Source organism: Salvelinus alpinus, chromosome 2 (assembly GCF_045679555.1).
Source record: "Salvelinus alpinus chromosome 2, SLU_Salpinus.1, whole genome shotgun sequence".
Lineage (NCBI taxonomy): Eukaryota > Metazoa > Chordata > Actinopteri > Salmoniformes > Salmonidae > Salvelinus > Salvelinus alpinus.
In genome coordinates, this window is record NC_092087.1 from 107,672,653 (window position 1) to 107,696,119 (window position 23,467).

At 39.8% G+C, this 23,467-nt stretch overlaps 2 protein-coding genes and 1 pseudogene across 2 annotated transcripts in view; 2 read left to right on the forward strand and 1 right to left on the reverse strand.

The window, feature by feature from the left end:
• The window catches only part of LOC139542145 (zinc finger protein 665-like), a 294,018-nt pseudogene that overhangs the window by 110,032 nt on the left and 160,519 nt on the right, over positions 1-23,467 (reverse strand).
• On the forward strand, positions 8,512-18,812 carry LOC139549362 (zinc finger protein 180-like). Its single transcript, XM_071359803.1, has 2 exons — positions 8,512-9,114; positions 15,962-18,812. The coding sequence occupies exons 1-2, from the start codon at positions 8,862-8,864 to the stop codon at positions 16,765-16,767; spliced, it is 1,059 nt and encodes a 352-aa protein (XP_071215904.1). The 5' UTR covers positions 8,512-8,861; the 3' UTR covers positions 16,768-18,812.
• The window catches only part of LOC139552150 (zinc finger protein 271-like), a 23,207-nt gene continuing 19,129 nt past the window's right edge, over positions 19,390-23,467 (forward strand). The window contains exon 1 of the mRNA XM_071363591.1: positions 19,390-21,994. Within this exon, the coding sequence (XP_071219692.1) occupies positions 21,637-21,994 (358 nt within the window). The 5' untranslated portion in view covers positions 19,390-21,636. The remainder of the gene's footprint in view (positions 21,995-23,467) is intronic.

Genomic DNA, 23,467 nt, shown 5'->3' on the forward strand with positions numbered 1-23,467 from the left:
CTTTATTTAACTAGGCAAGTCAGTTAAGAACTGTAAGGGAATTCTGCCCTGTGTTTACACAAGAGACCACAGGAAACTTCTTTGATCAGAGGTTAGTTTGTTTAATAAGGATTGTAACCCGGATTTACAACCCGGAGTTTACACTTACAGTAATGTGCAAGTAACACACTCACTAAAGATGGTGTTTTCCCTTTTAATCCCCTACTGAGGATCACCCCGCCCAAGGTGATGTCCCTTAACTTTAATACCATATAAGCTCATAATTAATAGTTGCTAATACAAAGATGTCTCTGCTAGGCGGAGTTCAGTTTATTGTTATTTTGTGGTTAGTCTCCCAATCCTTCATCCTGTTATTGCTATCATGTGTTAGGCAGAAGTAAGACAGGAACATAGCATCAACAGGAACTGAAAGTATAGTTCCAACACAAAGTCATCTGACTTTGGTACAGTTGACCTCTTCATGCACTTGCAAGGTGTCTCCCACTGATCCTTCATCTCAAAGCTAAAGCAAAAACATTAAACATCATTGTACTTTTGTAATTACAGGTGTTCCTATAATGCACAGATATTATAACATTCCTTTCAGAACAAATTCTTATTTACAATGACGGCCTACACTGGCCAAACCCCGGACGACGCTGGGCCAATTGTGCGCCGCCCTATGGGACTCCCAATCACGGCCGGTTGTGATACAGCCTGTACTTTTAAGTGCCAGCCGTACTGCCCTGTTCTGAGCCAACTGTAATTTTCCTAAGACCCTCTTCGTGGCACCTGACCACACGACTGAACAGCAGCCCAGGTGCGACAAAACTAGGGCCTGACTCGTTGATAGTGTTGTTTAAGAAGGCAGAGCAGTGCTTTATTATGGACAGACTTCTCCCCATCTTAGCTACTGTTGTGTCAATATGTTTTCCCCATGACAGTTTACAATCCAGGGTAACTCCAAGCAGTTTAGTCACCTCAACTTTGCTCAATTTCCACATTATTCATTACAAGATTTAGTTGAGGTTTAGGGTTTAGTGAGAAATATGTCCCAAATACAATGCTTTTAGTTTTTCAAACATTTAGGAGTATAAATTGGCCAAATGGTTTTACCTGAGCATAAGTCAAAAACTAAGGCCGTTTTATCACGTCATGTAAATACATGTTACCGTGGAAACGATATCAACTACTGCAAGTAGTTGTCTGTCTTCAGTCAGCTCAGCTGTCCTACAACACAATATTCTATAACTGACTAGTTTTGTCTTTTCTCTCCTTACGTCCAATGTTATATCTTTCCCGGGTAGACAAATCCCATAACTAAAATACCTACAGATGAAGGCTGCATGTGGACATTGCACAAACATCGTCCAGAAGAAAACAGTCAAGAGAGAAGAAAATTATTTTGTTAAAAAAAACGATGTGTTACAAAGACAAAAAATAAATAAAATTGTAAATACAAATCACTTGTGTTTACAGTCTGCTGACCATCCCGTATCAGGATCCCCTGCTTTACCCCTCGGTACCATCACAGATACCCCCCCCCTTCCTTTCCATCTCCACCCTGGGTCCCTGATCATCTCCCATCAGCCTCAGCTGGACCCCACCACATAACCTCTAGCCAGGTGAATATCAGGAGCTTCACCAGAGAGACGGAAGAGGAAGTGAGACATCCCACTCCCTCGTTTTTTTCTCTGTTTCAATGAAAAGTCAATGAACTATGTAGACCATACCCAGCTGCTATCGCAATGGTGTCTATGGGAGAGCCACTCCCTTAAGTAGACAATGGTAAACGGCCTGAGTGAGCTATCTTCATTTATCCACTAGCTTTATGGTGTCAAATCCAATGTAAAAGTCGAACGAGCACTAGGTGGCGTGCGCAAGCAAGATGAAACATCATTGTGCGAGCAAACACTGAGTCGAGAGAGAAGAAAATGGTCAAGCAATCAGAGGACGGGTCAAACGAGTTTCACCAGAGGACGGGTCAAACGAGCTTCACCAGAGGACAGGTCCAACGAGCTTCACCAGAGGACAGGTCCAACGAGCGTCACCAGAGGACAGGTCCAACGAGCTTCACCAGAGGACGGGTCCAACGAGCTTCACCAGAGGACAGGTCAAACGAGCTTCACCAGAGGACGGGTCCAGCGAGCTTCACCAGAGGACAGGTCCAACGAGCTTCACCAGAGGACAGGTCCAACGAGCTTCACCAGAGGACAGGTTCAACGAGCTTCACCAGAGGACGGGTCCAGCGAGCTTCACCAGAGGACAGGTCCAACGAGCTTCACCAGAGGACGGGTCCAATGAGCTTCACCAGAGGACGGGTCCAATGAGCTTCACCAGAGGACGGGTCCAATGAGCTTCACCAGAGGACAGGTCCAACGAGCTTCACCAGAGGACAGGTCCAATGAGCTTCACCAGAGGACAGGTCCAACGAGCTTCACCAGAGGACGGGTCCAATGAGCTTCACCAGAGGACAGGTCCAATGAGCTTCACCAGAGGACGGGTCCAATGAGCTTCACCAGAGGACGGGTCCAATGAGCTTCACCAGAGGACAGGTCCAATGAGCTTCACCAGAGGACGGGTCCAATGAGCTTCACCAGAGGACGGGTCCAACGAGCTTCACCAGAGGACAGGTCCAATGAGCTTCACCAGAGGACAGGTCCAAAGAGCTTCACCAGAGGACAGGTCCAATGAGCTTCACCAGAGGACAGGTCAAACGAGCTTCACCAGAGGACGGGTCCAATGAGCTTCACCAGAGGACAGGTCCAATGAGCTTCACCAGAGGACAGGTCCAATGAGCTTCACCAGAGGACAGGTCCAGCGAGAAAATCATTGTCACAGATCAAAAATAAAAACAGTACATAAAGAATAGGCTGAGAGGTGGGTGCGTGTCTAGAAACCTTAGATTGGTCACTGGAGTGATGAACAAACTAACAAATTCCTGCCATTGGCCAGTCCAGTGTTGTGATTGGCTATTACGAACCTTCTTTTTGCAATGCACTGCAGAGCCGTCTGTATAGCTAGCTAGCTGGGTTGAGCAGTACGCGCCGAACGACTTGGGAAACCCAGCAGCTTGATAACCAAATGAATTGGTAAATAAATTATAATAGGTATACTATACCTTGAGTTGAGGGGAATCTACTTGTTAAACTTAGCTAGCTTATTACTTGTTAAACTTAGCTAGCTTAAAACTTGTTAAACTTATCTAGCTTATTACTTGTTAAACTTATCTAGCTTATTACTTGTTAAACTTAGCTTATTACTAGTTAAACTTAGCTAGCTTATTACTAATTAAACTTAGCTAGCTTATTACTTGTTAAACTTAGCTAGCTTATTACTTGTTAAACTTAGCTTATTACTAGTTAAACTTAGCTAGCTTATTACTAATTAAACTTAGCTAGCTTATTACTTGTTAAACTTAGCTAGCTTAAAACTTGTTAAACTTATCTAGCTTATTACTTGTTAAACTTAGCTAGCTTATTACTTGTTAAACTTAGCTAGCTTATTACTTGTTAAACTTAGCTAGCTTATAACTTGTTAAACTTAGCTAGCTTATTACTTTTTAGCCGGCAAAACGACAAGCAGACAGTCAGCTCTAGAAAATACCATTAATAAGGATCGGACCCCTTTTTTTCAATTTCCGCCCCAAAATGACCCAAAACTTAGCTAGCTTAAAACTTGTTAAACTTATCTAGCTTATTACTTGTTAAACTTAGCTAGCTTATTACTTGTTAAACTTAGCTAGCTTATTACTTGTTAAACTTAGCTAGCTTATAACTTGTTAAACTTAGCTAGCTTATTACTTGTTAGCCGGCAAAACGACAAGCAGACAGTCAGCTCTAGAAAATACCATTAATAAGGATCGGACCCCTTTTTTTCAATTTCCGCCCCAAAATGACCCAAATCTAACTGCCTGTAGCTCAGGACCTGAAGCAAGGATATGCATTTAAAAAAAACTTTATTCAACTAGGCAAGTCAGTTAAGAACAAATTACTTTTTACAATGACAGCTTAGGAACAGTGGGTTAACTGCCTTGTTCAGGGGCAGAACGACAGATTTTTAACTTGTCAGCTCGGGGATTCAACGCTCTAACCACTAGGCTTCCTGCCGCCCCTATTCTTGATACTATTTGAAAGGAAACACTTTGAAGTTTGTGGAAATGTGAAATTAATGTAGGAGAATATAACACATTAGATATGTTAAAACAAACAAAAAAACATACGTTTTCTATTATTATTATTTTTTGCATCATCTTTGAAATACAAAACAATAGGCCATACAATGACCTAGGAATCTAGATGTAATTTACATGTTGTCCACAAGATGGCAGCAGTGTGTGTGCAAAGTTTCAGACTGATACATTGAAGATTGACATCCCTACATAATATTTTGTATCAAGTCTCTCATTTTCAAGTACATAACTATAGAGAATATACAAAAAAATACTATGGTAATAAAACATTTAAGTTTACACACTCTCAGGAATGTCATACATGATGGATCATTAGCTTCCCTACAGAAAATACACTAACCTTCACACACCTAGATGGCCGGGCGGGGTGGGTGTGGAGCCAGAGACAGCAGTGGGGTCAAACTGTAGAACCCAGGTCCTACATTTGAATGAGTTAGGGGGGGGGGGGGGGGGGTCTAAATGTTGTTTCTTTGAAGTTGGCTCCCACAGGTCACAGGTCACAGGTCATGTTACTCTCTACCCCTATTGAGGATTACAAAAATCGGGTTAGAACTCAAGTGTACTGTTTCTTATTTTATTTAACCTTTATTTTAGTAGGGGTGAGCCTTGCATCAATACATCAAATACACAACACACACACATATATATATATATGAGTATGGGGACAAAATGACTATAATGAAATATGTGGATCAATAGGCAGTAAGACACATAGACTATACTAATATATTGTATGCCTCAGGTCTATATAATATATATACAGTACCAGTCAAAAGTTTGGACACACTTTGCCTTGATGACAGCATTGAACACTTTGATCGTGTTAGTATATAAAAATGTTTTTTATCAAACAAAACTATGCTACATTTTATCTCTGGGACCCTCTGGATGAAAAATCAGAGCAAGATTAGGGAGGGAGACAGGGTGTATGAGAGAGAGAGAGAGAGAGAGAGAGAGAGAGAGAGAGAGAGAGAGAGAGAGAGAGAGAGAGAGAGAGAGAGAGAGAGAGAGAGAGAGAGAGAGAGAGAGAGAGAGAGAGAGAGAGAGAGAGAGAGAGAGAGAGAGAGAGAGAGAGAGAGAGAGAGAGAGAGAGAGAGAGAGAGAGAGAGAGAGAGAGTAACATTAAGAAATGCTATAGATGGAAGGAATGCAGTTTGGAAACCTACCAAAAAACAATTAGGCAACAGCAAATTCAATCCCTTTTAGACAACTTCCTGGGTAAAATGTTCCACTGCAATAGTGAAGGTGTAAACTTGGCAGTAGAAAATCTTAACAGTATATTTGACCTCTTAGCTTCCCTATCAAATCTAAAAATCTCAAATAGAAAACCGAAGAAAATGAACAACAATGACAAATGGTTTGATAAAGAATGCAAAAATCTAAGAAATAAATTGAGAAACCTGTCCAACCAAAAACATAGAGACCCGGAAAACCTGAGTCTACGCCTTCACTATGGTGAATCACTAAAACAATACAGAAATACACTACGGAAAAAGAAGGAACAGCACGTCAGAAATCAGCTCAATGTAATTGAAGACTCCATAGACTCTAACCAATTCTGGGAAAATTGGAAAACACTAAACAAACAACAACACGAAGAATTATCTATCCAAAATGGAGATGTATGGGTTAACCACTTCTCCAATCTTTTTGGCTCTATAACAAAGAATAAAGAGCAAAAACATATACATGATCAAATACAAATCCTAGAATCAACTATTAAAGACTACCAGAACCCACTGGATTCTCCAATTACCTTGAATGAGTTACAGGACAAAATAAAAACCCTCCAACCCAAAAAGGCCTGTGGTGTTGATGGTATCCTTAATGAAATGATCAAATATACAGACAACAAATTCCAATTGGCTATACTAAAACTCTTTAACATCGTCCTTAGCTCTGGCATCTTCCCCAATATTTGGAACCAAGGACTGATCACCCCAATCCACAAAAGTGGAGACAAATTTGACCCCAATAACTACCGTGGAATATGCGTCAACAGTAACCTTGGGAAAATCCTCTGCATTATCATTAACAGCAGGCTCGTACATTTCCTCAATGAAAACAATGTACTGAGCAAATGTCAAATTGGCTTTTTACCAAATTACCGTACAACAGACCATGTATTCACCCTACACACCCTAATTGACAACCAAACAAACCAAAACAAAGGCAAAGTCTTCTCATGCTTTGTTGATTTCAAAAAAGCCTTCGACTCAATTTGGCATGAGGGTCTGCTATACAAATTGATGGAAAGTGGTGTTGGGGGTAAAACATACGACATTATAAAATCCATGTACACAAACAACAAGTGTGCGGTTAAAATTGGCAAAAAACACACACATTTCTTCACACAGGGTCGTGGGGTGAGACAGGGATGCAGCTTAAGCCCCACCCTCTTCAACATATATATCAACGAATTGGCGCGGGCACTAGAACAGTCTGCAGCACCCGGTCTCACCCTACTAGAATCCGAAGTCAAATGTCTACTGTTTGCTGATGATCTGGTGCTTCTGTCACCAACCAAGGAGGGCCTACAGCAGCACCTAGATCTTCTGCACAGATTCTGTCAGACCTGGGCCCTGACAGTAAATCTCAGTAAGACCAAAATAATGTTGTTCCAAAAAAGGTCCAGTCACCAGGACCACAAATTCCATCTAGACACCGTTGCCCTAGAGCACACAAAAAACTATACATACCTCGGCCTAAACATCAGCACCACAGGTAACTTCCACAAAGCTGTGAACGATCTGAGAGACAAGGCAAGAAGGGCCTTCTATGCCATCAAAAGGAACATAAATTTCAACATACCAATTAGGATCTGGCTAAAAATACTTGAATCAGTCATAGAGCCCATTGCCCTTTATGGTTGTGAGGTCTGGGGTCCGCTCACCAACCAAGATTTCACAAAATGGGACAAACACCAAATTGAGACTCTGCATGCAGAATTCTGCAAAAATATCCTCTGTGTACAACGTAGAACACCAAATAATGCATGCAGAGCAGAATTAGGCCGATACCCACTAATTATCAAAATCCAGAAAAGAGCCGTTAAATTCTACAACCACCTAAAAGGAAGCGATTCCCAAACCTTCCATAACAAAGCCATCACCTACAGAGAGATGAACCTGGAGAAGAGTCCCCTAAGCAAGCTGGTCCTAGGGCTCTGTTCACAAACACAAACACACCCCACAGAGCCCCAGGACAACAGCACAATTAGACCCAACCAAATCATGAGAAAACAAAAAGATAATTACTTGACACATTGGAAAGAATTAACAAAAAAACAGAGCAAACTAGAATGCTATTTGGCCCTAAACAGAGAGTACACAGTGGCAGAATACCTGACCACTGTGACTGACCCAAACTTAAGGAAAGCTTTGACTATGTACAGACTCAGTGAGCATAGCCTTGCTATTGAGAAAGGCCGCCGTAGGAAGACATGGCTCTCAAGAGAAGACAGGCTATGTGCACACTGCCCACAAAATGAGGTGGAAACTGAGCTGCACTTCCTAACCTCCTGCCCAATGTATGACCATATTAGAGAGACATATTTCCCTCAGATTACACAGATCCACAAAGAATTTGAAAACAAATCCAATTTTGATAAACTCCCATATCTACTGGGAGAAATTCCACAGTGTGCCATCACAGCAGCAAGATTTGTGACCTGTTGCCACAAGAAAAGGGCAACCAGTGAAGAACAAACACCATTGTAAATACAACCCATATTTATGCTTATTTATTTTAACTTGTGTGCTTTAACCATTTGTACATTGTTACAACACTGTATATATATAATATAACATTTGTAATGTCTTTATTGTTTTGAAACTTCTGTATGTGTAATGTTTACTGTTAATTTGTATTGTTTATTTCACTTTTGTATAATATCTACCTCACTTGCTTAGGCAATGTTAACACATGTTTCCCATGCCAATAAAGCCCCTTGAATTGAATTGAATTGAATTGAATTGAGAGAGAGAGAGAGAGAGAGAGAGAGAGAGAGAGAGAGAGAGAGAGAGAGAGAGAGAGAGAGAGGGGTCAAAGAGAGAGAGTGTGAAATGAAATAAAACCAATCGTTGAAATTGTTTTAACTTTTTGTAAGAAAATAAAATATAACATTCCCTCAACTGCGTTTCCCACTCCAATCAAGAGAGGGCGCTGTGGGTGTTTCAGGCAAGTCTGCCAGAATGTGACGTGGTGGTGAATTGGACTCTTCTTTAAACAACAACAGCTAGTCGGTCGTCACTGGTTACCACAGTCACAAAGTCATAATTATGGCTAAACCTCGCCCAATTCTCAATTCTACAAATTCTCTTATTAAAATCAGATTTTTAAACCTAACCTTATGTCTAACCTTAAATGAACACAAAAAATATCATGTTTGTTTTCATATATTTTTACGATGGCCAATGATGACATTGTGGGTGTGATAACTAATGACTAGTCAGCCATGTTATTTTATAGTTAAACGACAGTGGTCAGCCACCTCGGTAGCTTGCTAGCTGAAACATTGAAGCTCTAGACTCGTTCATGTATATTATCCACTGTGACATACTTCTGTCGTCTAGCTAGTTATCCCATTTAATTTCATATTTACGTAGTTGTAATTAGTCAGCTAACGTAGCTAGCTGGCTGGTTAAGTTCACTAGCCTAGCTAGCTAACTGTTAGCTAACATCCCCGACCATGAGTTCACTAAACTACTCTCCTCCTGCTAAAGAAGAGGTCTACTGGACGGAGAAAGAGGGTCTGTGGCTGAACGTTGTCGTGAAAGAAGAGGAGGAAGAGGAGGATGTCACAGTAACAAAAGAAGATGAAGATGTTGCAGTGAAAGAGGAAGAGGACGAGAAAGAGGAGGATACAGATTTTGGAGAGGAGGGAGAGATAACTGGTATATTGGAAGAAGAAGAGGAGGAGGAGGAGGATCTGATTAACACCAGTAAGTAACTTACTGTCTTAAACCAGAAGCACAATGCAGTTGTTGAACTAAAGGGCAAAGTCCCAGTAACGTAGCCACAATCAAATCGGCCATATATGTTTTTGTTACAATCAGGGCCAAGTCTTGGTCTCACAATTTGACAACTGGTAAAGGGAAAATGTTAAATTGCACCACCATTTAACCCTGCACCTACCTATACACTATCCCCCAAAACCCACCACCCAATACTCTGGCCACAAATTAACCTTTTTATTGATGTATTATGTATTGAACCTTTATTTAACTAGACAACTAACTAACTAACTAGGCAAGTCAGTTAAGAACAAGTCATTATTTACAATGACGGCCTACCCGGCCAAACCCGGACGATGTTGGGCCAATTGTGCGTCGCCCTATGGTACTCTCGATCATGGCTGGTTGTGATACAGCCTGGAATCGAACCAGGGTCTGTAGAGACACCTATAGCACTGAGATGCAGTGTCTTAGACCGCTGCACCACTTGGGAGCCAGGCCATCCCACTACTTTGTCCCTAAAGGATCCTTCACCAGGCCATCCCTAAATGATCCTACACCAGGCCATCCCACTACTTTGTCCCTAAAGGATCCTTCACCAGGCCATCCCTAAACGATCCTACACCAGGCCATCCCACTACTTTGGCCCTAAAGGATCCTACACCAGGCCATCCCACTACTTTGTCCCTAAACGATCCTACACCAGGTCATCCCTAAACGATCCTACACCAGGCCATCCCACTACTCTGACCCTAAAGGATCCTACACCAGGCCATCTACCTGGGAGGATGGAACCCCGTCTCTCAAAACAATAAATAAAGGTTAGGGAAGAGAGCATCTTTCAGCTGTCCTTTTGCATTTATTGGTGGAAAGAAGACTGGATTGCCCGGACGTCAAGTGAATGTCTCAGTCTGACTTGAGAGTACTGACTGACTTAAACGCTGTGTTCTCAGGTATATTGCTACAATCAATAGAAATCGATGTGGTCCTACTCTTTCTAAGTCAAATGAAAACGCTACCAGTTAGTTAAATGACTCCTGAGTAAGTCCATTGTCCTTATTACATTCACACTGTTTTCTATCACCAGGTTCTTTAAATGTTGTGAAAACGGGTTCATCATATTGATCACAACTACCTCGGTTTACAGCCTGGTCTCACAGGCCAAACGTAACATAGTAAAAATAAATCCGGGACACTCAAATACTAAACAAAAACTACCTGGGTTTACAGCCTGGTCTCACAGACTAGACGTAACATAGTAAAAATAAATCCGGGACACTCAAATACTAAACAAAAATATAAATGCAACATGCAAGAATTTGAACAATTTTACTGAGTTACAGTTCATATAAAGAAATCAGTCAATGTAAATAAATTCATTAGGCCCTAATCTATGGGTTTCACATGGCTGGGCAGGGGTGCAGCCATGGGTGGGCCTGGGAGGGCATAGGCCCACCCACTGGGGAGCCAGGCCCAGCCAATCAGAATACATTTTTTTCCCACAAAATGGCTTTATTACAAACAGAAATAGTCCAGTTTCATCAGCTGTCCGGGTGGCTGGTCTCAGACGAATGTGGAGGTCCTGGGCGTGATTACATATGGTCTGCGGTTGTGAAGCCGGTTGGACATTCTACCAAATTCTCTAAAATGACGGAGGCGGCTTATGATAGAGAAATGAACATTACATTCTCTGGTAACAGCTCTGGTAGACATTGCTGCAGTCAGCATGCCCATTGCACACTCCTTCAAAATTTGAGACATCTGTGGCATGTTGTTGTGTGTCAACTGCACATTTTAGAGTGGCCTTTTAATGTCACCAGGACAAGGTGCCCCTTTTTAGAAACATTTTTGAGAATTTGGCAGTACGTCCAACCAGCTTCACAACCGCAGACCACGTGTAACCACGCCATCCCAAGATCAACCCACATCCGCCGTCTTCACCTGTGGGATCGTCTTGGGACAGCTGATGAAAACTGTGGGTTTGCACAACACCAAAGAATTTCTGCACAAACTGTCAGAAACCATCTCTTGGAAGCTCATCTGCGTACTCGTCGTCCTCACCAGGGTCTTGACCTGACTGCAGTTCGGCGTCATAACCGACTTCAGTGGACAAATGCTCCCCATCGATGGGTGGGCCAGTGGTTTGCTGATGTCACATTGTTAACAGAGTTTCCCATGGTGGCAGTGGGGTTATGGTATGGGCAGGCATAAGCTACGGACAGCCAACACAATTGCATTTTATCGATGGCAATTTGAATGCACAGAGATACCGTGACGAGATCCTGAGGCCCGTTGTCGTGCCATTCATCCGCCGCCATCACCTCATGTTTCAGCATGATAATGCACGGCCCCATGTCGCAAGGATCTGTACACAATTCCTGGAAGCCGAAAATGTCCCAGTTCTTCCATGGCCTGCATACTCACCAGACATGTCACCCGTTGAGCATGTTTGGGATGCTCTGGATTGCAGTGTACGACAGCGTTTTCCAGTTCCCTTCAATATCCAGAAACTTCGCACAGCCATTGAAGAGGAGTGGGACAACATTCCACAGGCCTCAATCAACAGCCTGATCAACTCTATGTGAAGGAGATGTCGTGCTGCATGAGGCAAATAAATGGTGGTCACACCAGATACTGACTGGTTTTCTGATCCATGATATATCAAAGGTCACATGGCTATGGTAGGCTACACATCTTTATATTCAGATGACGCAAGCCCACACATTTTCTTCAGGAAATGTACCTTTTCTAGTTTAGTCATATTTATCTAAGCTACCTTTTTATAAGTATTTACTTTGCAGGCTGACTAGCATGTATTGCGTTGCAATGTCCCATCCTTCGATGTCGGCTCTTCCTATCAATGTCCCATACATTGGATGCCCAAATCAACTGGAAGTATATACATAACAAGTTTTGAGTTGGCTACCTAGTTAGTCTGTTCTCTATCATATTTTATACACTTGTCCTACCTGCTGCTCTTACTCACTCACTCTCTCTCTCTCTCTCCTTGAGCAACGTCCAACTCCCCCCCCCCCCCCCCCAAGGATTGTCATGACCGTATGAACCTTGAATTGTGCAATATGTTAGGAGATAAAGAAGATCGCATTCTCCATTTCACCTGTTGCATAATGTCATTATAAAGCTTACCTGGTAGTCCCCAGTCACGTGGTGTTTGTTCACAGACACACACAACTAGAGACCGGAGCCTTGTGAGTCACTCACTGTTGTGCAACATGCGCCAGGTGATCTAGCTACAGTATGGAATTCCTAACTAAATGTTTGCCAGCTAGATATCTTATAACTTAAGTCAACTGTCTAAAAGATGTTAAATGCTCTACAGTTGTTCATTTTTGGTTGACTAATTTAGCAGCTTGTTAGCTTAGTGGGTAGCTGCTTCCAATATCAAGCTTTGGTAACAGCAGAGAATCCCCTCCTGGATCAATATTTGTTTTGTGCAGCAAACTGAGTAGCATTTTTCGAGTTACTTGTTTAACTTTATGAGCTGGGATATCTGGCCTCCAAATAGTTTAGTTACTTGTATAACTTTATGAGCTGAGATATCTGGCCCCCAAATAGTTTAGTTACTTATATAACTTAATGAGCTGGGATATCTGGCCTCCAAATAGTTTAGTTACTTGTATAACTTTATGAGATATCTGGCCTCCAAATAGTTTAGTTACTTGTTTAACTTAATGAGCTGAGATATCTGGCCTCCAAATAGTTTAGTTACTTATATAACTTAATGAGCTGGGATATCTGGCCTCCAAATAGTTTAGTTACTTGTTTAACTTTATGAGCTGGGATATCTGGCCTCCAAATAGTTTAGTTACTTGTTTAACTTTATGAGATATCTGGCCTCCAAATAGTTTAGTTACTTATATAACTTAATGAGCTGAGATATCTGGTCTCCAAATAGTTTAATTACTTGTATAACTTTATGAGATTTAACAAGTGACATCAATAAGGATCACATCTTTAACCTGGATTCACCTGGTCAGTCTGTCATGGAAAGGTGTTCATAGTGTTTTGTACACTCAGTGTATATAGTCTTCTGTCCCTGTAAGTTCACATGTGGAACTGCATGAAATGTGATCCCAATGTCCCACATTGTCCTCTTTATTAATTTAAAGACTCATATACAGTATAGCATTAGTTTAAAACCAAAATGGACCAATCCTGGATCGCCCCCTGTATTATCAGCCACTGAAATAGGAGAGTCTTTGTCTCCTCTCTGTTTGTCTACTCAACCCAGAGTGAAACCAAAACACCCCATGCAGCCCATGGCAACCTGATGACTATGAGTCACGTCATAAACAAGTACAACGGCCACCGTGAAGGAAAATAACTGATGTTCACCATCTGGGACCATTCAACAGTCTAGATTTACCAGGTTATTACTTCTAAATAAACTGTTCACCATCTGGGACCATTCAACAGTCTAGATTTACCAGGTTATTACTGCTAAATAAACTGTTCATCATCTGGGACCGTTCTCATGGGGTATTACAGTTGTTGTTTTGATTATTGCTTGTACAGTCGCTAAGATAATATTTGGTTGTGATAGTTGCAAAATACCTGTTTTGGACACAGCATTTGTTAGCTTTAATGCTAAATGCTCATTGACAAGCTCATTGAATGCTAATGCTAGGCTGGTAACAAAGCTAGCCAAAGATAATTTTACTGGTTGAAGTGTTTTTTTAAAAGTATAAAGCAGTTGATTTGTGACAATAACACAAACATATTAAGCAGGAGATTCAAACGAGCCTTACAATTATAATCCAAAGTAATGTGAAATGCACTCATAATCAACCTGTAAATGGAGGCTATTTTTGCTGTCAGCCTATGAGAACTTTGTGGTGAATTAGTGAATAGCGACACCAGAGCTTAATGTGAGTTTCCTTGAGTAGCATCCTGATCTTGCTCTGATAATCTGTGGTAATATTCTGAATACATTGTAGTTTTTTCACAATGTCGCCATTTTTTTTTGCTCCACGCAGATGTACTACATCCATAACTAACGGTTTCTGCATTCTCAGGGAGGAGTTTCTGCAACCAAATTGTGTGCGCATCGCCCTCGTGCTGAAATTTTAGCAAACGCAGAAAGGGGCCAATATTGGTGACCAAAAGTGGTCTGGCACACTGCTTAGAGTTTCTGTAATAATTTATTTTTTAGAATCATTAAATTTACTACTAAAGTGAGAGAGAAAAATAAGACTAAATATGACTGTTGTTGATCACTGACTGTCATTTTAAGACAATTGTCAAATAAGTTTGTAAAACCATTTAACTTCTCTAGGATATGTGGGACGCTACTGTCCCACTTGGCCAAAAGCCAGTAAAAATGCAGAGCACCAAATTCAAATATATTACTATAAAAATCCAACTTTCATGAAATCACACATGATTAAAGCTACACTTGTTGAGCCAGCATGTCTGATTTCAAGAAGGATTTACGGCGAAAGCACACCAAACGGTTATGTTAGGTCAGTAGATGGCCACAGAAAACACAGCCATTTTTCCAGCCAAAGAGAGGAGTAACAAAAAGCAGAAATAGAGATAAAATGAATCACTAACTTTTGATGATCTTCATCAGATGACACTCATAGGACTTCATGTTACACAATACATGTATGTTTTGTTCGGTAAAGTTCATATTTATATCCCAAAATCTGAGTTTAGGTGGGATGCTACTGTCACTTGGCAAAAAGCCAGAGAAAATGCAGAGCGCCAAATTCAAATTAATTACTATGAAAATTACTATAAAAATCAAACTTTCATTAAATCACACATGAAAGTTACCAAACTAAAGCTACACTGGTTGTGAATCCAGCAAACATGTCAGAATTCAAATAGGCTTTTCGGCGAAAGCAAACGATGCTATTATCTGAGTATAACACCATAGTAAACAGAGAGAGAAGCATATATCAACCCTGCAGGCACGACACAAAACGCAGAAATAAAAAATATAATTCATGCCTTACCTTTGACGAGCTTCTGTTGTTGGCACTCTAATATGTCCCATAAACATCACAAATTGTCCTTTTGTTCGATTAATTCCGTCGATATATATCCAAAATGTCCATTTATTTGGCGCGTTTGATACAGAAAAACACCGCTTCCAAATTGCTCAAACGTGACTACAAAATATCTCAAAGGTTACCTGTAAACTTTGCCCCAAAATTTCAAACTACTTTTGTAATACAACTTTATGTATTTTTTAACGTTAATAATCGATAAAATTGAAGACCTGTGTTCAATACAGGATTAAAACCAACTCTAGCCAGCTTTCTGCTCACACGCTTCTATCTAACAGGACACTTAATGTGACTCTCATTCAAGATGGCCGTACTTCTTCATTACACAAAGGAATAACCTCAACCAATTTCTCAAGACGGTTGACATCCAGTGGAAGCGGTAGGAACTGCAAGCAAGTCTATTAGAAATCTGGATTCCCAATGAAATCTCATTGAAAAGAGAGTGACCTCAAAAAAAAAAAAATCTGAATGGTTTGTCCTCTGGGTTTCGCCTGCTAAATAAGTTGTTATACTCACAGACATGATTCAAACAGTTTTAGAAACTTCAGAGTGTTTTCTATCCAAATCTACTAACAATATGCATATCTTATCTTGTGGGGATGAGTAGCTGGCAGTTGAATTTGGGTATGCTTTTCATCCAAATGTGAAAATGCTGCCCCCTATCCTAGAGAAGTTAAACATTCATTACAGACGTAAATTGTTGTACTACAACATGGGCATCACCTTTCAGCTAAAATAAACAGTGGATTTCTACTGTTGTGGGTCTTTTAATCATCTATCTGACTTTGTTGTTCACACAGGAGAAAGACGTGACAATTGTGAATCCTCTGGGGAGCCTCGACTACATCATGACGCTGACGAGGCAGAGAATAGTCTCTCCACCTCAGAACACCTCAAGAAACACCAGCGGAGACCCACAGGGAAGAAACTTCATCACTGCTCTGACTGTGGGAAGAGTTATTCAAGATCAGATTCACTGAAAGTACACCAGAGAATTCACACAGGAGAGACATCTCACTGCTGCTCAGACTGTGGGAAGAGATTTACCTCATCAGCAGACCTCAAAAGACATCAGAGAATCCATACAGGAGAGAAACCTTATAGCTGTGATCAATGTGGGAAGAGTTTTAATGTTCCAAGCAGCCTGAAAACACACCAGAGAATACACACAGGGGAGAAACCGTATAGCTGCGCTGACTGTGGGAAGTGTTTTTCAAAATTATATACATTACAATCACACCAGAGAATTCACACCGGAGAGAAACTTTATAGCTGCTCTGACTGTGGGAAGAGTTTTTCAAAATTATATACATTACAATTACACCAGAGAATTCACACTGGAGAGAAACTTTTTAGCTGTAATCAATGTGGGAAAAGGTTTACTCACTCAAGCTGCCTGAAGGTACATCAGAGAACACACACCGGAGAGAAACCTTATAGCTGTGATCAGTGTGAGAAGAAATTTGTTACATCTAGCAGTCTGACTATACACCGGAGAACACACACAGGAGAGAAACCTTATAGCTGTGCTCAATGCGTGAAAAGTTTTACTTCATCTAGCCATCTGACTATTCACCAGCGGACACACAAGAAAGAAACCTTGTAGCTGTAATCAATGAGGGAAGAGTTTTACTCAGCCAAACATCCTGATATCACACCAGAGAACACACACAGGAGATAATTCTTATAGCTGTGATCAATGTGGAAAGAGAGATGCTGGTAATTTTTTGAAAATACATACATGAAGTTGTTTCATGATATCAATAAAATGTCACAATGTAGAATGTTATTAACATTGTTGTAGAAGGAGTATTTTAATGAATAATGTCACAATGTGGAATCGTAAACGTTTGACCCCCTGTTCTATTGATTTCAGCGTGATATGGATATTAGCCTCGGGGGTAAATCCAGGCTCTGAATTGAAAGAGTACTATTTATTTGATTTAACTAAAAGTGATTAACAAAAAAAGAGTTGTTACACTTAACGAGTTGGTGACCCACTTGAATCAAAATGCAACACTTCAAAATGTAGCGATCTGTTTTCTACAAATTGTCCTCTAACCAGTGATGTACACATTACTCCCAGATTCTGTGTGGTGTTTGAGCTGTTAGTTTTAACAGGACGTGCAACCTCATCTCCCCCCTCTCACGCAATTGATTTCAAAGTTCTATCGATATGAGCGATGACAAATAAGTGTTGCATTTCTCTTCGTTCTGGGGACCCCTAAATTTAAATGCATCACTCAATTTAGCTGACTGTCTTCTGGAGGTTGTCCTCTAACCAGTGAGGTAAAATATATCTCCCATTTCCATGTGTTTTTTTTTCAACAGAACATACACCTGATTTCCCCCCTAATAGATGTATTGCCAGTTGTCAAAACAACAGTGTTTCTGGTGCTTGTGCAGATTATAAGGTGCTCGTTTAAAAAAATACAAGTAATATGATTCCTATTGTGGATCCTTTTGTAGATGTTTTCAATATCACAAACTGTTTCTGCATATTGGTTATTGATTTGGACAAGTTATAAAACTGTTCTGACATTGGGCTCCTCCAAAATAGCAACAAAAAAATGTATGTTTAAAAAAAAAAAAAAAGTTTTTAAATAGGACTATGCCAGAGTCTAATCTATTTTTTGTTTTTTAAGTGAAAGTTTAAAATACTATTGTCATTATTGCCAAGGGGTGTGTGTTCGGTTTGATATTTCAAAATATTTACATTTCATGTAACATTTACTCATCAGAATTATTTGACAATTTTTTTGGTACAATATTGTTTACTGACAATGTAGTAAAACAAGCTTATTTCTGGTTGGATATTACATCCTATTCTTACTCTTAATTTCCTGAGAATGCTCATTAGTCTTTCATTTTTTGTTATTTTGTTTTTTTTATCCTCATGTTGTGTAGTAAATATACATTTTATTTTTGTTTTTTTCCTGTGAAGCAGGATGTCTAAAATGTGCTGTATAAATAAAGCTTGATTTGAACATATTGCAAAACAAATGAACCCAATCACAGACCAATCAACACTCTTGCAAAACCAATGAACAAATATGTGCTTGAGGCGTCACTACAGACACCCTGGTTCGAATCCAGGCTGTATCACAACCGGCCGTGATTGGGAGTCTCATAGGGCGGCGCACAATGGGCCCAGCGTCGTCCAGGTTTGGCCGGTGTTGGCCGTCATTGTAAATAAAAATTTGTTCTCAACTGACTTGCCCAGTTCAATAAAGGTTCAATTGAAAAAAACAATGTTTTTTTAATGAAAAACATCAATTCAGTATATCTTACTGTGTCTAAATAGTGCATACTGTGTAAGTTTAGCACTTCAACCAACCCAGTACATTTTTGTTGAACGTGTTGTAGTGTAATATAGAAATACTCAACTGGCTGAGTCACCATTTAGTTTGGAAATTATCCAACCATTATGTAGGTTGGTGGAAATGATCCAACCATTATGTAGGTTGGTGGAAATGATCCAACCATTATGTAGGTTGGTGAAAATGATCCAACCATTATGTAGGTTGGTGAAAATGAGCCAACCATTATGTAGGTTGGTGGAAATCCCCATCGACTGAGGATGAGGGGTCTCCATTTTGTAGATGTGTAATAATGATGTTGAATAATAATAAACTACATTCATCAATCTGACTCCATTACCATGTGAATGCTATAGGGCCCATAATAGAATCCAGTGTATATAGCCAAGGTTGTGAGCCTATCGTCACCACTCAGAATACTATAAGATGCAAGTGACTAGGTTTACCATTATGCAATTATTAAAAGGCTTGAGGAACAAGGAGCTAATATCTTGCAATTGATGTCTTAGCATTAAATGATTGAGTTAACCTTAGCTCAGAGATGCACAGTTAGAGACTGAGAATATGTGCTACTATGTGCTACTATGTGCTACTATGTGCTAATATGTGCTACTATGTGCTAATATGTGCTACTATGTGCTAATATGTGCTAATATGTGCTACTTTTTGGACAGCGCCTTCTGAGAGTATTCAGACCCCTTGACTTTTCCCACTTTTTGTTATGGTACAGACTTATTCTAAAATGTATTAAAACATTTAAAAAATCCTCATCAACCTACACACAATACCCCATAATGACAAAGCAAAAACAGATTTATATAAAACATTTTTTTTTTTTTACTTTATCACATTTACATACAGTACCAGTCAAAAGTTTGGACACGCCTACTCATTCCAGGGTTTTTCTTCATTTAGACTATTTTCTACATTGTAGAATAATAGTGAAGACATCAATACTATGAAATAACACATGGAATCATGTACTAACGAAAAAGTGTTAAACAAATCTAAATATGATTCAAAATGCTATTAACTGACATGGATAGCTAGCTAATGAAACACAAATGGCTATTCAAACTGTAACATTGGCTAGCTTTCAATACATTGGATAAATGGTCCATGGAGTTACCTCTAAATACTATCAAGATAATTATTATTGCAGCTGAATATTTTAAATGCACTCTAAAACATATATTTATCTAATTTCAGTCTTTGGGAGCTAGATATATCTGTTTCTCTTCATCAGACAGCAGCTCACGTTTTCACAAGAGGCTGTAGTTACATCGTAGATAAAAGCAGGCCATTGGCTGCCTACATCACCAGGGGTATGTACGGGACCTCTGATTGGTTCCAAGTTTAGGAGTTCGGCAAATTTGCCTGAACAGACAGACAGAGTGTTAATATATAATTTTTATGAGAAAATGTGCAAGAATTGCAGGTTCCAACAAATGTTATAGTCATCATAACAATATTTTACTGTCATATACAAAAATGCAGGTCCTCCCTCGACTGAGACCCATTAATTTCACTCTTTTCAGCTTCGGCCCACCACCTAATAACACAACCACTACAGATAGAACAATGAGCCAGATATTCCACCTGAGGAATAAATGTGAAACATCCGGTTGGCGTTTCCACTCACTACCAAATATGGTGATGTGAGGAAGCCCTGTGGCCGGCAGTGGGAGAAGATGGAGCGATATGGATTCTGGCCGAGATTCTGCTAATCTTTTTATCTATAAAACATTTTATCTCAATACAGTTTTCTGTTTCCATAACTATAATCTGTAATAAACAGTGGACTACGTTTTGTAGACTTTACCCTTTGCCAAGGTTTCACAAAAATTGCGTTGTTTAGAAGGAGGGCAATGGCGAAATGAGTTACGCGCTTCACATAGTAGGCGTTCCCTAACGGAAATATGCAAATAAGTGCTAGAACGCGCCAATAGGATCTCGCTTGCTCGTCCATGGCTCCGCCCACTTCATTGCTTGTTCTGGCCACTATGATTAATTTGCTCATATTGGAAACAATAGGACTGGTCTATCTTGGGTTAGTTATAAAAATCTTTGTCCAGTCATTCCGTGAAGCGCATGAGGTGTGGCTGACGTTAGCCAGATTGAGCTAGCTACCGAGCTAGTATATGAATTTTTAATTTTAATTTGACTTATTGCAGAAAAACAGTATATATATATAAGAAGTATACAAACAGACAATGATAACATATGCTAGGGGGTACAACAAATGACAGATTATACAAAGACCTTAAAAGAAACACACATATTGATTGTCTTAACAGCTTTCTTATTAGAATCATGTAGAACGGTCCTAATGCAACCCAACTTCTTACAAGTTTTGTTAAATCCAGCGATGTACAAGGGATCTCTATTGCTGACAGAGATATTAAAATGGATCTCTATTGCTGACAGAGATATTAAAATGGATCTCTATTGCTGACAGAGATATTAAAGGGGATCTCTATTGCTGACAGAGATATTAAAATGGATCTCTATTGCTGACAGAGATACTAAAAGGGATCTCTATTGCTGACAGAGATATTAAAAGGCATCTCTATTGCTGACAGAGATACTAAAAGGGATCTCTATTGCTGACAGAGATATTAATAAATATGTAATAACGCTAAAAAATAACTGTTTGTACTTAATAGGTAACCACATTGTGACTACAATTAATTTACTAAATATTTACCCACACTATACATTGTGACTACAATTAATTTACTAAATATTTACCCACACTATGTTGTTACACTGGTGAGTAAAAACTCATGATTCTTACCTTTTTAACTTTTTGTCAGAAAATTAAATATATATTTTACTCAACTGCGTTTACCCACTCCAGGCATCAAAAAGCAATGTGTGACTTTAAGGCGATGATGCTAGTGTGACGTATAATCTAGTGGACGGAACGCTTCTTTCAACAGCAGCAACAGTCAGTCAGTCACCTCCGTAGCTTGCTAGACATAATAGCCGAAACAATAAAGCTCTTTAGACGCTTTCGTATAGCCACTGTGTTTTAAACCCGTTTCTTTTGTCTAGTTAGTTATCCGATTTACTTTCATATTTACGGTGTTGTTATTGGTCAGCTAGCTGGCTGGTTAAGTTAGCATTAGCCTAGTTATCTAACATCCCCGACCATGAGTTCACTAAGTTACACTCCTGCTAAAGAAGAGGAGGTCTGCTGGACGGAGAAAGAAACTCTCGTGAAAGAGGAGGAGGAGGCTGTTACAATACAAAAACAAGATGAGGGTGGGGCTGTTACCGTGAAGGAAGAAGAGAAAGATGTTACAGTAAAAGAAGAGGAGGATACACTTTTTGGAGTGAAAGAGGAGGAGGGGGAGATGACTGTTACATCGAAAAAGGAGGAGGAGGAAGAAGAGGAGGAAACTGGATATCTGGGCCCGGTTTCCCAAACGCATCTTAAGGCATCCAATGGTTCTACCGATGATCTTAGCCGTGAAATGGTTTTGAAAAGCCGTGCCCTGAGTAACACTAGTAAGTACTGTCTTAAAAACAGAGGCACAAACTCTGCAGTTGTTGAACTGATGTGTGGTGATAAAGGGGGAATCTGCAATTACTACATCCATATTGTGACTTTTAAATTATTTATTTTATAACCATTGATTCTTGAAGAATATAACACATGCCTCATGAGCTTAGTTAAACTGTTGTACCCCATCAGAACCCCAAATAAGCTTTTTTTACTCCAATGTTTAGAAACAATGTGAATGTAAACCAACACTGTATAGCCTCAACATGGTTAAAACTATAATGTTGATATCACGGATGGTCAGTCCTTGTATCCATAGGTCTGTCTATGAATTTGAGAGTAGTTACATTTCTCCAGCCCCATCCATCATCTTACTAGCAATTCATAGAGAAAGCTTTTGAAACCGTAACCCAAAACCTAGCGACCTCGTCAAGAAGTTTCAAACATCTTGGCGTAACAGTTATAAGGTGTTGGCTTGACAGTCGCTGGACCCAGGTTTGAGTTCAGCTCAGGGCAACCCCCTGAATTCACTACACTATGAATACAAGGACTGGCCATCCGTAAGGTCATAATGATAGGTTTAACCAGGTTGAGGCTAGTTTAACAAGTTTATGTTTTGGTTTCTGGTCGGGTAAGACAGTTGAAACATTTGAGGCATTTATAAGTTATATTCTTCAAGAATCAATGGTTATATAGTAAATGGGTCTTTCTATAACTGACAGTGTAGATTTCCTTATGATGTCATAATGATATAATGTCTGACCCCATTCAGTCGATTTTCTTACTTACGCCTTATTCTAAAATGGATTAAATAAATGTTTTCCCCCCGTATCAATCTACATACAATACCCCCCAGAAATACCTGATATATCACATGAACAGTATTCAGACCCTTTACTTTGTTTTGAAGCACACTTGGCAGCGATTACAGCCTTGAGTTTTTTTCTAGCCCTGAGTCTCTACTTTTATCCAATGTTAAAAACACAATTTCTAATGTTGCTACATGAGACAGAATCGAGCCGGTCGGTCACGTGTGATCCGTTTACAGAAAGCTGGGTCTATGTCGCACGCCGCTGCTTCACAGGAGAGGCATTTGAAAATAAAAAAAATAGTAGTATTTTTAAAAATCAAAATGTTGTTTTTTTGGGCAGAAATTCCTCCTTGAACATGTGAACTCATGTGCTTTAATAACAAACTCTTATGTAATCTGGAAATATAAATAAAATGTGATTTCACAAAGCTGTTTAGACATGGAGAAAATACAGAATGTAGCATAGCCATGATTGGTTGAGATGATGAGGGGGCTGGGACATTCACGAGAAAGAGAGTCCATTCTGTGACTCGAGGTTTCTCTGTCAAATGGCACATCCTGTTCTCTGTTACCGTGGAGATTTCAAAGATCCATTGGATTTACTAATATTGTCATCATGAACTACATGCAAAGTGTTGCTATGTCTTTCAATACCAGGGTTGTCCTG

What these genes read in the sequence shown, in the direction of transcription:
- LOC139549362 (XM_071359803.1), top strand. Translation starts at nt 8,862, where the DNA reads ATGAGTTCACTAAACTACTCTCCTCCTGCTAAAGAAGAGGTCTACTGG. An exon ending in GGAGGATCTGATTAACACCA is followed by an intron (nt 9,115 to 15,961) that starts GTAAGTAACTTA and finishes TTGTTCACACAG; the next exon opens with GAGAAAGACGTGACAATTGT.